The 17043-nt window shown below is 46.4% G+C and overlaps 1 protein-coding gene across 1 annotated transcript in view; it reads right to left on the bottom strand.

Annotated features, from left to right (window-relative positions):
- Window positions 1-16016, bottom strand: part of LOC128685844 (neural cell adhesion molecule 2-like) — a 367732-nt gene extending 351716 nt beyond the window's left edge. Inside the window, exon 1 of the mRNA XM_053772544.2 lies at window positions 13863-16016. Within this exon, the coding sequence (XP_053628519.2) occupies window positions 13863-13938 (76 nt within the window). The 5' untranslated portion in view covers window positions 13939-16016. The remainder of the gene's footprint in view (window positions 1-13862) is intronic.
- Window positions 16017-17043: the final 1027 nt, after the last annotated feature.

The raw sequence follows: 17043 nt of genomic DNA, 5'->3' as shown, positions 1-17043 counted from the left end.
TCAACACACAGGGCGTGGTTGTAGCAGACAGCTACCACTCAACACACAGGGCGTGGTTGTAGCAGACAGCTACCACACAACACACAGAGGACGTGGTTGTAGCAGACAGCTACCACTCAACACACAGGGCGTGGTTGTAGCAGACAGCTACCACTCAACACACAGGGCGTGGTTGTAGCAGACAGCTACCACTCAACACACAGGGCGTGGTTGTAGCAGACAGCTACCACACAACACACACAGGACGTGGTTGTAGCAGACAGCTACCACACAACACACAGGGCGTGGTTGTAGCAGACAGCTACCACACAACACACACAGGACGTGGTTGTAGCAGACAGCTACCACACAACACACAGGGCGTGGTTGTAGCAGACAGCTACCACTCAACACACAGGGCGTGGTTGTAGCAGACAGCTACCACACAACACACAGGGCGTGGTTGTAGCAGACAGCTACCACACAACACACACAGGACGTGGTTGTAGCAGACAGCTACCACACAACACACAGAGGACGTGGTTGTAGCAGACAGCTACCACACAACACACAGAGGACGTGGTTGTAGCAGACAGCTACCACTCAACACACAGGGCGTGGTTGTAGCAGACAGCTACCACTCAACACACAGGGCGTGGTTGTAGCAGACAGCTACCACTCAACACACAGGGCGTGGTTGTAGCAGACAGCTACCACACAACACACAGAGGACGTGGTTGTAGCAGACAGCTACCACACAACACACAGGGCGTGGTTGTAGCAGACAGCTACCACACAACACACACAGGACGTGGTTGTAGCAGACAGCTACCACACAACACACAGGGCGTGGTTGTAGCAGACAGCTACCACACAACACACAGAGGACGTGGTTGTAGCAGACAGCTACCACTCAACACACAGGGCGTGGTTGTAGCAGACAGCTACCACTCAACACACAGGGCGTGGTTGTAGCAGACAGCTACCACACAACACACAGGGCGTGGTTGTAGCAGACAGCTACCACACAACACACACAGGACGTGGTTGTAGCAGACAGCTACCACACAACACACAGGGCGTGGTTGTAGCAGACAGCTACCACACAACACACAGAGGACGTGGTTGTAGCAGACAGCTACCATTCAACACACAGGGCGTGGTTGTAGCAGACAGCTACCACTCAACACACAGGGCGTGGTTGTAGCAGACAGCTACCACACAAAACACAGAGGACGTGGTTGTAGCAGACAGCTACCACTCAACACACAGGGCGTGGTTGTAGCAGACAGCTACCACTCAACACACAGGGCGTGGTTGTAGCAGACAGCTACCACACAACACACAGAGGACGTGGTTGTAGCAGACAGCTACCACACAACACACAGGGCGTGGTTGTAGCAGACAGCTACCACACAACACACAGAGGACGTGGTTGTAGCAGACAGCTACCACACAACACACAGGGCGTGGTTGTAGCAGACAGCTACCACACAACACACACAGGACGTGGTTGTAGCAGACAGCTACCACACAACACACAGAGAACGTGGTTGTAGCAGACAGTACCACACAACACACACAGGACGTGGTTGTAGCAGACAGCTACCACTCAACACAGGGAGTGGTTGTAGCAGACAGCTACCACTCAACACAGGGCGTGGTTGTAGCAGACAGCTACCACTCAACACACAGAGGACGTGGTTGTAGCAGACAGCTACCACACAACACAAACAGGGCGTGGTTGTAGCAGACAGCTACCACTCAACACAGGGCGTGGTTGTAGCAGACAGCTACCACTCAACACACACAGGGCGTGGTTGTAGCAGACAGCTACCACTCAACACACACAGGGCGTGGTTGTAGCAGACAGCTACCACTCAACACACAGAGGACGTGGTTGTAGCAGACAGCTACCACACAACACACAGGGCGTGGTTGTAGCAGACAGCTACCACACAACACACAGGACGTGGTTGTAGCAGACAGCTACAACACAACACACACAGGACGTGGTTGTAGCAGACAGCTACCACTCAACACAAACAGGGCGTGGTTGTAGCAGACAGCTACCACTCAACACAGGGCGTGGTTGTAGCAGACAGCTACCACTCAACACACACAGGGAGTGGTTGTAGCAGACAGCTACCACTCAACACACACAGGGCGTGGTTGTAGCAGACAGCTACCACACAACACACAGAGGACGTGGTTGTAGCAGACAGCTACCACACAATACACAGAGGACGTGGTTGTAGCAGACAGCTACCACTCAACACACACAGGGCGTGGTTGTAGCAGACAGCTACCACTCAACACACACAGGGCGTGGTTGTAGCAGACAGCTACCACTCAACACACACAGGGCGTGGTTGTAGCAGACAGCTACCACTCAACACACACAGGGCGTGGTTGTAGCAAACAGCTACCACTCAAAACACACAGAGGGCGTGGTTGTAGCAGACAGCTACCACTCAACACACACAGGGCGTGGTTGTAGCAGACAGCTACCACTCAACACACACACGACGTGGTTGTATCAGACAGCTACCACTCAACACACAGAGGACGTGGTTGTAGCAAAAAGCTACCACTCAACACACAGAGGACGTGGTTGTAGCAGACAGCTACCACTCAACACACACAGGGCGTGGTTGTAGCAGACAGCTACCACACAAAACACACAGGGCGTGGTTGTAGCAGACAGCTACCACTCAACACACAGGGCGTGGTTGTAGCAGACAGCTACCACTCAACACGCACAGGACGTGGTTGTAGCAGACAGCTAGCCCTCAACACACACAGGGCGTGGTTGTAGCAGACAGCTCTGCCACTCAACACACAGGGCGTGGTTGTAGCAGACAGCTACCACTCAACACACACAGGGCGTGGTTGTAGCAGACAGCTACCACACAACACACACAGGACGTGGTTGTAGCAGACAGCTACCACTCAACACACACAGGACGTGGTTGTAGCAGACAGCTACCACTCAACACACACAGGACGTGGTTGTAGCAAACAGCTACCACTCAACACACAGGACGTGGTTGTAGCAGACAGGTACCACTCAACACACACAGGACGTGGTTGTAGCAGACAGCTACCACTCAACACACACAGTACGTGGTTGTAGCAGACAGCTACCACTCAACACACAATACGTGGTTGTAGCAGACAGCTAGCACTCAACACACACAGAGCGTGGTTGTAGCAGACAGCTCTGCCACTCAACACACACAGGACGTGGTTGTAGCAGACAGCTATCACTCAACACACACAGGACGTGGTTGTAGCAGACAGCTCTGCCACTCAACACACACAGGGCGTGGTTGTAGCAGACAGCTACCACTCAACACACACAGGACGTGGTTGTAGCAGACAGCTACCACTCAACACACACAGGGCGTGGTTGTAGCAGACAGCTACCACTCAACACACATAGGACGTGGTTATAGCAGACAGCTACCACTCAACACACACAGGGCGTCGTTGTAGCAGACAGCTACCACTCAACACACACAGGGCGTGGTTATAGCAGACAGCTATCACTCAACACACACAGGGCGTGGTTGTAGCAGACAGCTACCACTCAACACACACAGGGCGTGGTTGTAGCAGACAGCTACCACTCAACACACACAGTACGTGGTTGTAGCAGACAGCTACCACTCAACACACAATACGTGGTTGTAGCAGACAGCTACCACTCAACACACACAGGGCGTGGTTGTAGCAGACAGCTCTGCCACTCAACACACACAGGACGTGGTTGTAGCAGACAGCTACCACTCTACACACACAGGACGTGGTTGTAGCAGACAGCTCTGCCACTCAACACATACAGGGCGTGGTTGTAGCAGACAGCTACCACTCAACACACACAGGACGTGGTTGTAGCAGACAGCTACCACTCAACACACAGAGGGTTTGGTTGTAGCAGACAGCTACCACTCAACACACACAGGACGTGGTTGTAGCAGACAGCTAGCACTCAACACACATAGGACGTGGTTGTAGCAGACAGCTACCACTCAACACACACAGGGCGTGGTTGTAGCAGACAGCTACCACTCAACACACACAGGGCGTGGTTGTAGCAGACAGCTATCACTCAACACACACAGGGCGTGGTTGTAGCAGACAGCTACCGCTCAACACACACAGGGCGTGGTTGTAGCAGACAGCTACCACTCAACACACACAGGGCGTGGTTGTAGCAGACAGCTACCACACAACACACACAGGACGTGGTTGTAGAAGACAGATACCACTCAACACACACAGGGCGTGGTTGTAGCAGACAGCTATGCCACTCAACACACACAGGACGTGGTTGTAGCAGACAGCTACCACTCAACACACACAGTACGTGGTTGTAGCAGACAGCTACCCCTCAACACACACAGGACGTGGTTGTAGCAGACAGCTACCACTCAACACACAATACGTGGTTGTAGTAGACAGCTACCACTCAACACACACAGGGCGTGGTTGTAGCAGACAGCTACCACTCAACACACACAGGGCGTGGTTGTAGCAGACAGCTATCACTCAACACACACAGGGCGTGGTTGTAGCAGACAGCTACCACTCAACACACACAGGGCGTGGTTTTAGCAGACAGCTCTGCCACTCAACACACACAGGACGTGGTTGTAGCAGACAGCTACCACTCAACACACACAGTACGTGGTTGTAGCAGACAGCTACCACTCAACACGCACAGGACGTGGTTGTAGCAGACAGCTACAACTCAACACACACAGTACGTGGTTGTAGCAGACAGCTACCAATCACACACAGGACGTGGTTGTAGCAGACAGCTCTGCCACTCAACACACACAGGGCGTGGTTGTAGCAGACAGCTACCACTCAACACACAGAGGACGTGGTTGTAGCAGACAGCTACCACACAACACACAGGGCGTGGTTGTAGCAGACAGCTACCACTCAACACACAGAGGGCGTGGTTGTAGCAGACAGTTACCACTCAACACACACAGGGTGTGGTTGTAGCAGACAGCTACCACTCAACACTCACAGGGCGTGGTTGTAGCAGACAGCTACCACTCAACACACACAGGGCGTGGTTGTAGCAGACAGCTACCACTGAACACACACAGGGCGTGGTTGTAGCAGACAGCTACCACACAACACACACAGGACGTGGTTGTAGAAGACAGATACCACTCAACACACACAGTGCGTGGTTGTAGCAGACAGCTATGCCACTCAACACACACAGGACGTGGTTGTAGCAGACAGCTACCACTCAACACACACAGTACGTGGTTGTAGCAGACAGCTACCCCTCAACACACACAGGACGTGGTTGTAGCAGACAGCTACCACTCAACACACAATACGTGGTTGTAGTAGACAGCTAACACTCAACACACACAGGGCGTGGTTGTAGCAGACAGCTACCACTCAACACACACAGGGCGTGGTTGTAGCAGACAGCTATCACTCAACACACACAGGGCGTGGTTGTAGCAGACAGCTACTACTCAACACACACAGGGCGTGGTTTTAGCAGACAGCTCTGCCACTCAACACACACAGGACGTGGTTGTAGCAGACAGCTACCACTCAACACACACAGTACGTGGTTGTAGCAGACAGCTACCACTCAACACGCACAGGACGTGGTTGTAGCAGACAGCTACAACTCAACACACACAGTACGTGGTTGTAGCAGACAGCTACCAATCACACACAGGACGTGGTTGTAGCAGACAGCTCTGCCACTCAACACACACAGGGCGTGGTTGTAGCAGACAGCTACCACTCAACACACAGAGGACGTGGTTGTAGCAGACAGCTACCACACAACACACAGGGCGTGGTTGTAGCAGACAGCTACCACTCAACACACAGAGGGCGTGGTTGTAGCAGACAGTTACCACTCAACACACACAGGGTGTGGTTGTAGCAGACAGCTACAACTCAACACACACAGTACGTGGTTGTAGCAGACAGCTACCAATCACACACAGGACGTGGTTGTAGCAGACAGCTCTGCCACTCAACACACACAGGGCGTGGTTGTAGCAGACAGCTACCACTCAACACACAGAGGACGTGGTTGTAGCAGACAGCTACCACACAACACACAGGGCGTGGTTGTAGCAGACAGCTACCACTCAACACACAGAGGGCGTGGTTGTAGCAGACAGCTACCACTCAACACTCACAGGACGTGGTTGTAGCAGACAGCTAGCACTCAACACACACAGGGCGTGGTTGTAGCAGACAGCTACCACTCAACACACACAGGGCGTGGTTGTAGCAGACAGCTACCACTCAACACACACAGGGCCTGGTTGTAGCAGACAGCTCTGCCACTCAACATGATCAAACAAGAAAAGATAGAAAGGTGAGGCAACAAAACTGGTGCTGGAATCTAAGGACAGGGAACCACGAGGGAGAACAGGGAACCACGAGGAAGAACAAGGAACCACGAGGAAGAACAGGGAACCACGAGGGAGAACAGGGAACCACGAGGAAGAACAAGGAACCACGAGGAAGAACAGGGAACCACGAGGGAGAACAGGGAACCACGAGGAAGAACAAGGAACCACGAGGAAGAACAGGGAACCACGAGGAAGAACAGGGAACCACGAGGGAGAACAGGGAACCACGAGGAAGAACAAGGAACCACGAGGAAGAACAGGGAACCACGAGGAAGAACAGGGAACCACGAGGAAGAACAGGGAACCACGAGGAAGAACAGGGAACCACGAGGAAGAACAGGGAACCACGAGGAAGAACAGGGAACCACGAGGAAGAACAGGGAACCACGAGGAAGAACAGGGAACCACGAGGGAGAACAGGGAACCACGAGGAAGAACAGGGAACCACGAGGAAGAACAGGGAACCACGAGGGAGAACAGGGAACCACGAGGGAGAACAGGGAACCACGAGGAAGAACAGGGAACCACGAGGAAGAACAGGGAACCACGAGGGAGAACAGGGAACCACGAGGAAGAACAGGGAACCACGAGGAAGAACAGGGAACCACGAGGAAGAACAGGGAACCACGAGGAAGAACAGAGAACCACGAGGAAGAACAAAGAACCACGAGGAAGAACAGAACCACGAGGAGGAACAGAGAACCACGAGGAAGAACAAAGAACCACGAAGAAGAACTTGGAACCACGAGGAAGAACAGGGAACCACGAGGAAGAACAGGGAACCACGAGGAAGAACAGAGAACCACGAGGAAGAACAGAGAACCACGAGGAAGAACAGAGAACCACGAGGAAGAACAAAGAACCACGAGGAAGAACAAAGAACCACGAGAAAGAACAGAGAACCACGAGGAAGAACAAAGAACCACGAGGAAGAACAAAGAACCACGAGGAAGAACAAAGAACCACGAGGAAGAACAAAGAACCACGAGGAAGAACAAAGAACCACGAGGAAGAACAAAGAACCACGAGGAAGAACAAAGAACCGCGAGGAAGAACAAAGAACCACGAGAAAGAACAGAGAACCACGAGGAAGAACAAAAAACCACGAGGAAGAAGAAAGAACCACGAGGAAGAACAAAGAACCACGAGGAAGAACAGGGAACCACGAGGAAGAACAAAGAACCACGAGGAAGAACAAAAAACCACGAGGAAGAACAAAGAACCACGAGTAAGAACAAAGAACCACGAGGAAGAACAGGGAACCACGAGGAAGAACAAAGAACCACGAGGAAGAACAAAGAACCACGAGGAAAAACAAAGAACCACGAGGAAGAACAAAGATCCACGAGAAAGAACAGAGAACCACGAGGAAGAACAAAGAACTACGAGGAAGAACAAAGAACCACGAGGAAGAACAAAGAACCACGAGGAAGAACAGGGAACCACGAGGAAGAACAGGGAACCACGAGGAAGAACAGGGAACATCTGACCAACGATTCTCAACATTGCCTCCACCATCAACCATCACGATGTATTTCTCCATTTACCACCTCACATCCATACAAAAATATTTATCGCCGTCATAAAGGGACAGAAAAGCAAGGTGGTCAGGAAAAAAATAAATTATTCATGTACTGCATAAAAATAACACAAATATTTACTCTTTGCCATGTAATTTTTTACCCCCCTTCCCCCCAAGGGGTATATTTACCCCTGGTTGAGACTCACTGGTCTAGGGGAAGAGGGTGACTTAGCACATCACAGGAGCCAAAAATCAACCAAATAAACTCAGAATTGAATTCACATTGGACAAATTTTACACCACTTTAAGAATCTTACCAAAAAGGGAATTTAAAACTATATACAGTATATGTCAGGAGTACGCAGCACCGTCATTGAACCCTTACATAACAATACATATAACGTAGAAAAGATTACTACAGAGACGTTGCCAAAGCTACAAGAACTGAGCTGGCCTCGCATAGGCCAGTAGGCCTGTTGCAGTGTTCCTTCTGTGTTATGTTCTTATAAGGCTGTAAACCTGACCGGGGAAAACATAACTAGGTACGTTACACGGAGGCCATGAGAGGTGGTCACGTGACGTATTCAAGAGGCGGAAAATGAGTACACAAGAGTTACAGGGATGAGAGTAAGTATTTATTTTGTCTTTGTTCAGCTCGTGCATGAAGTTAAGAGAGAAAGAACAGGACTTGGTCCTTGACACTCAAAACAGTTGAGCGTACGTGTACGTAAGTGCGTAAGCTTCCTCCCCCCCCTCCCCCGCCACACACACACGTACGTAAGCGGATGATGCTGAAATCTTGAGAATTATTATAATCAAGGGGAACCGCTAAACCCGTAGGATAAACAGCGCCTGTGGGGAGGGGGGTGTGGAAGATATTCAGACTTAATTCAGGGACCCGGAGCAAAGATCCAGTTCCCTAGATCAAGAGCCTCTCACCAGCGTCAAGGGACCTCCCTTGAGGGGAAATCTTAAGTAAATTTAAAAAAACAGATCAGTGCAGTTCCTTCCAAGATGGTTTGTGTATAATGAACAAATGGAATGACAGATGGAATGACAGATGGAATGACAGATGGAATGACAGTTGGAATGACAAATGGAATGACAGATGGAATGACAGATGGAATGACAAATGGAATGACAGATGGAATGACAGATGGAATGACAGATGGAATGACAGATGGAATGACAGATGGAATGACAAATGGAATAACAGATGGAATGACAGATGGAATGACAAATGGAATGACAGATGGAATGACAGATGGAATGACAAATGGAATAACAGATGGAATGACAGATGGAATGACAAATGGAATGACAGATGGAATGACAGATGGAATGACAAATGGAATGACAGATGGAATGACAGATGGAATGACAAATGGAATAACAGATGGAATGACAGATGGAATGACAAATGGAATGACAGATGGAATGACAAATGGAATGACAGATGGAATGACAGATAGAATGACAGATGGAATGACAGATGGAATGACAGATGGAATGACAGATGGAATGACAAATGGAATAACAGATGGAATGACAGATGGAATGACAGATGGAATGACAGATGGAATGACAAATGGAATAACAGATGGAATGACAGATGGAATGACAAATGGAATGACAGATGGAATGACAGATGGAATGACAAATGGAATAACAGATGGAATGACAGATGGAATGACAAATGGAATGACAGATGGAATGACAGCTGGAATGACAGATGGAATGACAAATGGAATGACAGATGGAATGACAGATGGAATGACAAATGGAATGACAGATGGAATGACAGATGGAATGACAGCTGGAATGACAGATGGAATGACAAATGGAATGACAGATGGAATGACAAATGTTATTTGGAAATACTGAAAGAAATCGGTGTAAAGGAAATGAGAGAAAATGATGTGAATAAAGTGAGGAATGGAGGAGGTTGTAAACATACATTGTCACCGGAAAAGCATATACTTGGAGAGGGTTTCGGGGGGGTCAACGCCCCTGCTGCCAGGTTTGTGACCAGGCTTCATGGTGGATCAGGGCCTGATCAACCAGGCTGCTACTGTTGACCGCACACAACTCGACGTACGAACCACGCCCCCCGCGGGGGACGTTGACCCCCCGGTCCACCCTCCAGGTATACCACCAGTTATAAAATACCTCTCAGATATGCAGACTCTTAAATGTTAGCAAGGCTAATTGGAACCTCTTAAATGTTAGCAAGGCTAATTGGAACCTTTTAAATGTTAGCAAGGCTAATTGGAACCTTTTAAATGTTAGCAAGGCTAATTGGAACCTCTGAAATGTTAGCAAGGCTAATTGGAACCTTTTAAATGTTAGCAAGGCTAATTGGAACCTCTTAAATGTTAGCAAGGCTAATTGGAACCTTTTAAATGTTAGCAAGGCTAATTGGAACCTTTTAAATGTTAGCAAGGCTAATTGGAACCTCTGAAATGTTAGCAAGACTAATTGGAACCTTTTAAATGTTAGCAAGGCTAATTGGAACCTCTTAAATGTTAGCAAGGCTAATTGGAACCTTTTAAATGTTAGCAAGGCTAATTGGAACCTTTTAAATGTTAGCAAGGCTAATTGGAACCTTTTAAATGTTAGCAAGGCTAATTGGAACCTCTTAAATGTTAGCAAGGCTAATTGGAACCTTTTAAATGTTAGCAAGGCTAATTGGAACCTTTTAAATGTTAGCAAGGCTAATTGGAACCTTTTAAATGTTAGCAAGGCTAATTGGAACCTTTTAAATGTTAGCAAGGCTAATTGGAACCTCTTAAATGTTAGCAAGGCTAATTGGAACCTCTTAAATGTTAGCAAGGCTAATTGGAACCTCTTAAATGTTAGCAAGGCTAATTGGAACCTTTTAAATGTTAGCAAGGCTAATTGGAACCTTTTAAATGTTAGCAAGGCTAATTGGAACCTTTTAAATGTTAGCAAGGCTAATTGGAACCTTTTAAATGTTAGCAAGGCTAATTGGAACCTTTTAAATGTTAGCAAGGCTAATTGGAACCTTTTAAATGTTAGCAAGGCTAATTGGAACCTTTTAAATGTTAGCAAGGCTAATTGGAACCTCTTAAATGTTAGCAAGGCTAATTGGAACCTTTTAAATGTTAGCAAGGCTAATTGGAACCTTTTAAATGTTAGCAAGGCTAATTGGAACCTTTTAAATGTTAGCAAGGCTAATTGGAACCTTTTAAATGTTAGCAAGGCTAATTGGAACCTTTTAAATGTTAGCAAGGCTAATTGGAACCTCTTAAATGCTAGCAAGGCTAATTGGAACCTCTTAAATGTTAGCAAGGCTAATTGGAACCTCTTAAATGTTAGCAAGGCTAATTGGAACCTTTTAAATGTTAGCAAGGCTAATTGGAGCCTTTTAAATGTTAGCAAGGCTAATTGGAACCTCTGAAATGTTAGCAAGGCTAATTGGAACCTTTTAAATGTTAGCAAGGCTAATTGGAACCTCTTAAATGTTAGCAAGGCTAATTGGAACCTCTTAAATGTTAGCAAGGCTAATTGGAACCTCTTAAATGTTAGCAAGGCTAATTGGAACCTTTTAAATGTTAGCAAGGCTAATTGGAACCTTTTAAATGTTAGCAAGGCTAATTGGAACCTTTTAAATGTTAGCAAGGCTAATTGGAACCTTTTAAATGTTAGCAAGGCTAATTGGAACCTTTTAAATGTTAGCAAGGCTAATTGGAACCTTTTAAATGTTAGCAAGGCTAATTGGAACCTCTTAAATGTTAGCAAGGCTAATTGGAACCTCTTAAATGTTAGCAAGGCTAATTGGAACCTCTTAAATGTTAGCAAGGCTAATTGGAACCTTTTAAATGTTAGCAAGGCTAATTGGAGCCTTTTAAATGTTAGCAAGGCTAATTGGAACCTCTGAAATGTTAGCAAGGCTAATTGGAACCTTTTAAATGTTAGCAAGGCTAATTGGAGCCTTTTATATGTTAGCAAGGCTAATTGGAACCTCTGAAATGTTAGCAAGGCTAATTGGAACCTTTTAAATGTTAGCAAGGCTAATTGGAACCTCTTAAATGTTAGCAAGGCTAATTGGAACCTTTTAAATGTTAGCAAGGCTAATTGGAACCTCTCAAATGTTAGCAAGGCTAATTGGAACCTTTTAAATGTTAGCAAGGCTAATTGGAACCTCTTAAATGTTAGCAAGGCTAATTGGAACCTTTTAAATGTTAGCAAGGCTAATTGGAACCTCTTAAATGTTAGCAAGGCTAATTGGAACCTCTTAAATGTTAGCAAGGCTAATTTGAACCTTTTAAATGTTAGCAAGGCTAATTGGAACCTTTTAAATGTTAGCAAGGCTAATTGGAACCTTTTAAATGTTAGCAAGGCTAATTGGAACCTCTTAAATGTTAGCAAGGCTAATTGGAACCTCTTAAATGTTAGCAAGGCTAATTGGAACCTCTTAAATGTTAGCAAGGCTAATTGGAACCTCTTAAATGTTAGCAATGCTAATTGGAACCTTTTAAATGTTAGCAAGGCTAATTGGAACCTTTTAAATGTTAGCATGGCTAATTGGAACCTCTTAAATGTTAGCAAGGCTAATTGGAACCTCTTAAATGTTAGCAAGGCTAATTGGAACCTCTTAAATGTTAGCAAGGCTAATTAGAACCTCTTAAATGTTAGCAAGGCTAATTGGAACCTCTTACATATTAGCAAGGCTAATTGGAACCTCTTAAATGTTAGCAAGGCTAATTGGAACCTCTTAAATGTTAGCAAGGCTAATTGGAACCTCTTAAATGTTAGCAAGGCTAATTGGAACCTCTTAAATGTTAGCAAGGCTAATTGGAACCTCTTAAATGTTAGCAAGGCTAATTGGAACCTCTTAAATGTTAGCAAGGCTAATTGGAACCTCTTAAATGTTAGCAAGGCTAATTGGAACCTCTTAAATGTTAGCAAGGCTAATTGGAACCTCTTAAATGTTAGCAAGGCTAATTGGAACCTCTTAAATGTTAGCAAGGCTAATTGGAACCTCTTAGACGTAAAGTGTCATAAGGGCAGTTGAGTGATGTCTCGTCTACCATGATTCCAAACAAGAAAATGCCTAACAGAGATGAAAATACGAGTTTACGTGAAGACTAGACATGCCCACGGTGGCTGATAGAAGGGAATGAGGAGACATGATTACTATCAATAAAGCTAGAGAGAACATAAGTACATAAAGAAGACGTCTTGGTACCTACAGCAAGTGGCAGCAAATCCAGATTAAAAAAACAAAAAAACAGGAACCAAACACACACAAACATTTATCTTTACAATGTGGCAGATCAATACAATAAATGAAATTAAATAAATGAGGCAATAGTAAGTTCTACAACCATTTTATATTTGAAAAACTAAATGATGAAAAAATTATTGAAGACGATGCATCATGAGGCAAACTCTGTCTTGTAGCTGTAAATACGTATATGTATAGGCGTTTGGATGTGTCTGATTATTCATGTACCGGCTTTGTTGTGAATGATGGATGATGACTGGGCATAAGACGTACTGCAAGAGAGTAGTCCTGGGCGTATCGGACCACTGTCTTATGTCCTGTGTACGACGCACTACAGTGACTCTCTGGTGCTTCATAACCCACTAACAGATACCGCTAATATTTTCTCAAACGACCCATTTCCAGCAAACACAAAAAGCCTATTCCCATACACACACACACACGAGCCGACTGAAGCAGTGACTACTCAACTCTCCCGCTCGTTGCGATATTCCAGCAAAAACCAACATCCTATTTGGCTTTAAGCCAGTAGTATTATTTTAGCCTAAACTTTATGTTCTCACACTGAATAAAATCTACAACACAATGGCAAGAACAGTTTATAACTATCCCAAGAACTGGAGATGTAATTAGGCGATATTGGTATCCATAATAGATTATAATTTAGTACTGAAGTGAAAGTTCCACTTACTGTTAATAGACTCGAGTGTAGCACCGTCGGTGTTCAGCAGTGTCCAGGTGAACATTAGCACGAAGAATGGAACCATTGTGATGAACACTTCTGATGGAAAGTTAGTTAATGAAGCCAGTCCACTGAGCACTTAACAAAATCTATATTGTCTTATTGACTAGAAAGAAAGAAGGCGCCTTCAGTTCCAGGCGAGTACAGATGACCCAGGCTGATGGGCTTAACCAGTTCCAGGCGAGTACAGATGACCCAGGGTGCCGGGCTTAACCAGTTCCAGGCGAGTACAGATGACCCAGGCTGACGGGCTTAACCAGTTCCAGGCGAGTACAGATGACCCAGGCTGACGGGCTTAACCAGTTCCAGGCGAGTACAGATGACCCAGGCTGGCGACCTTAACCAGTTCCAGGCGAGTACGGATGACCCAGGGTGGCGACCTTAACCAGTTCCAGGCGAGTACAGATGACCCAGGCTGGCGACCTTAACCAGTTCCAGGCGAGTACAGATGACCCAGGCTGACGGGCTTAACCAGTTCCAGGCGAGTACAGATGACCCAGGCTGACGGGCTTAACCAGTTCCAGGCGAGTACAGATGACCCAGGCTGGCGACCTTAACCAGTTCCAGGCGAGTACGGATGACCCAGGGTGGCGACCTTAACCAGTTCCAGGCGAGTACAGATGACCCAGGCTGGCGACCTTAACCAGTTCCAGGCGAGTACAGATGACCCAGGCTGACGGGCTTAACCAGTTCCAGGCGAGTACAGATGACCCAGGGTGGCGACCTTAACCAGTTCCAGGCGAGTACAGATGACCCAGGCTGGCGACCTTAACCAGTTCCAGGCGAGTACAGATGACCCAGGCTGACGGGCTTAACCAGTTCCAGGCGAGTACAGATGACCCAGGGTGGCGACCTTAACCAGTTCCAGGCGAGTACAGATGACCCAGGCTGACGGGCTTAACCCACCATTACAAACAGAAATATTTACAATCCTTTTTTATCCTTCAGAGTTCGACTTTTCTTTTTTTTTGCACGGTTTGAATCGGTTTTTACAGACAACTGAAATTAAGTTATTAACACTGCTGGAACAGTTTATTTGTTGCTATGTTGCCTCTCATCAGCTGTGTACTCCAGCAACATATTTCACCTTTGTTTTTATTTAAATATTTGTAGATTGATGATCAAAGTTCCACAAGATTGATCGTACCATAGACAGTAACACAATAAAGCATAATTCAGTCTAACATCAGTACATGTGTACACGACTCTCCTCCCAGCCTGGTGTTTACAGTGACTCTCACACTACGAAGACAACACACTGGGATCACTAGATTAAAGTCACTATACCACAACTAGTGGCAGCCACTGAGACAGCAATCACATAGTCACATTGCAATTCTTTCTCGTGTACTGGCCCAGTTGTGTTTTTTCAGCCCCAGACTGCAACAACGAGGGACCAGCCAGTTACCACTGTAAAGATTTTGTGCTCCCATGTTCGTATTTCTTGTCTTAAGAAAAAAGTTGTGTACACATTAAACAAGACAATAATACCTCCGGTATTTTGCTGCGAGTGATGATTTACTTTCGTTTTCAATTAATAAATTATGTACAAATTGTTATGTATGATACACATAACCGATGACTTTTTCACACGTCTCTCTAAATCTAATTCAATATAACTGGTTGCCAGAAATTCACCTGTGAATATAATTTCCAGTTTCCTGTATATAATGAACACTGATGTGCTGACACATCTGGATCTAACGTGATATCTCGTAAGCACTAAATTATACGATAATTTTGAGCTTTGCAATGTTGTTTAATAATCCCACGTATTTATTTGTACCTGATTCACAAGGGAAATTTTTTTTAACTCCTTCCTAAGACGAATTGCTTTCAGTTACATCCATAATAACAGCGTTCATAACCAACAGCCTCGGAACAAGGCATTTATTATCATTGTTCACTTATTGGTCAATAATTCAATGTAACCTTAACATTTATAACAAGTTAACCCTTAAACAGGTTTGCGGTAGCATGTGAGCTCCGCTACTAGTTTGATTAGATAAAAACACATCAATGTGAAGCAATCCAGGGAAGTAGAGAAGTGTGTGCCGAGGCAGCGAGGAACACAGCCACACACAGCACACCCTCACTCCACCAGGTCTGAGGACCAACTAATGGGTGACGCTCGTACTCAACCTCACAACCCAGCCTCGGTAGTTGCCGGTCCTCACTATACTGAGTTACACTATGGCTGCGGTCAGTGAGAGGTATCCCCAGTACTTAATAACCCTTGTCTTGTATACCTCGATTATGTGAGGTATCCCCCATGTCACATAACCCCTGTACCCTTTACGTCAATGATCCAAGTGAGGTATCCCCACATTAAGGGAGGTATCCACCATCTCACATAACATCAGCCCCCTATAACTCAGTCATCCAAGTGAGGTATCCCCCATATAACAACCCCAACCCCACGTACCGTAATGATCCGAGTGAGGATATTGACGTATAACAGACATAGAGGTTAGTGCATCTTAACTGCATCTCACGTAATCTAACCGAGAATAACAAACATGAAATCTATTAAGGGAGAGAAGGTTGTGTGACACTGGCTGTCAGTGATGTGGAAGACAAGAGTTTGTTGTGACAGCACCGCTGTTACTTGAGTTACCTGGTCTTTAAGAACTGCTGCCCCACTGCAACAATAATTGCTGTCCCACTGCAACAATAACTGCTACCCCACTTTAACAATAACTGCTACCCCACTGGAACAATAACTGCTGCACCATTGCAACAATACTGCCTCACTGTAATAACTGCTGCCCCACTGCAACAATAATTGCTGCCCCACTGCAACAATAACTGCTACCCCACTGCGACAATAACTGCTGCCCCACTGCAACAATAACTGCTGCCCCACTGCAACAATAACTGCTGCCCCACTGCAACAATAACTGCTGCCCCACTGCAACAATAACTGCTGCCCCACTGTAACAATAACTGCTGCCCCACTGCAACAATAATTGCTGCCCCACTGCAACAATAACTGCTACCCCACTGCGACAATAACTGCTGCCCCACTGTAACAATAACTGCTGCCCCACTGCAACAATAACTGCTGCCCCACTGCAACAATAACTGCTGCCCCACTGCAACAATAACTGCTGCCCCACTGTAACAATAG

The sequence above is a fragment of the Cherax quadricarinatus genome, unplaced genomic scaffold (assembly GCF_038502225.1).
Source record: "Cherax quadricarinatus isolate ZL_2023a unplaced genomic scaffold, ASM3850222v1 Contig10, whole genome shotgun sequence".
In the NCBI taxonomy this organism is placed as follows: Eukaryota; Metazoa; Arthropoda; class Malacostraca; order Decapoda; family Parastacidae; genus Cherax; species Cherax quadricarinatus.
The sequence above is the reverse complement of the archived record's forward strand: the minus strand, read 5'-3'. Positions and strand labels throughout refer to the sequence as shown.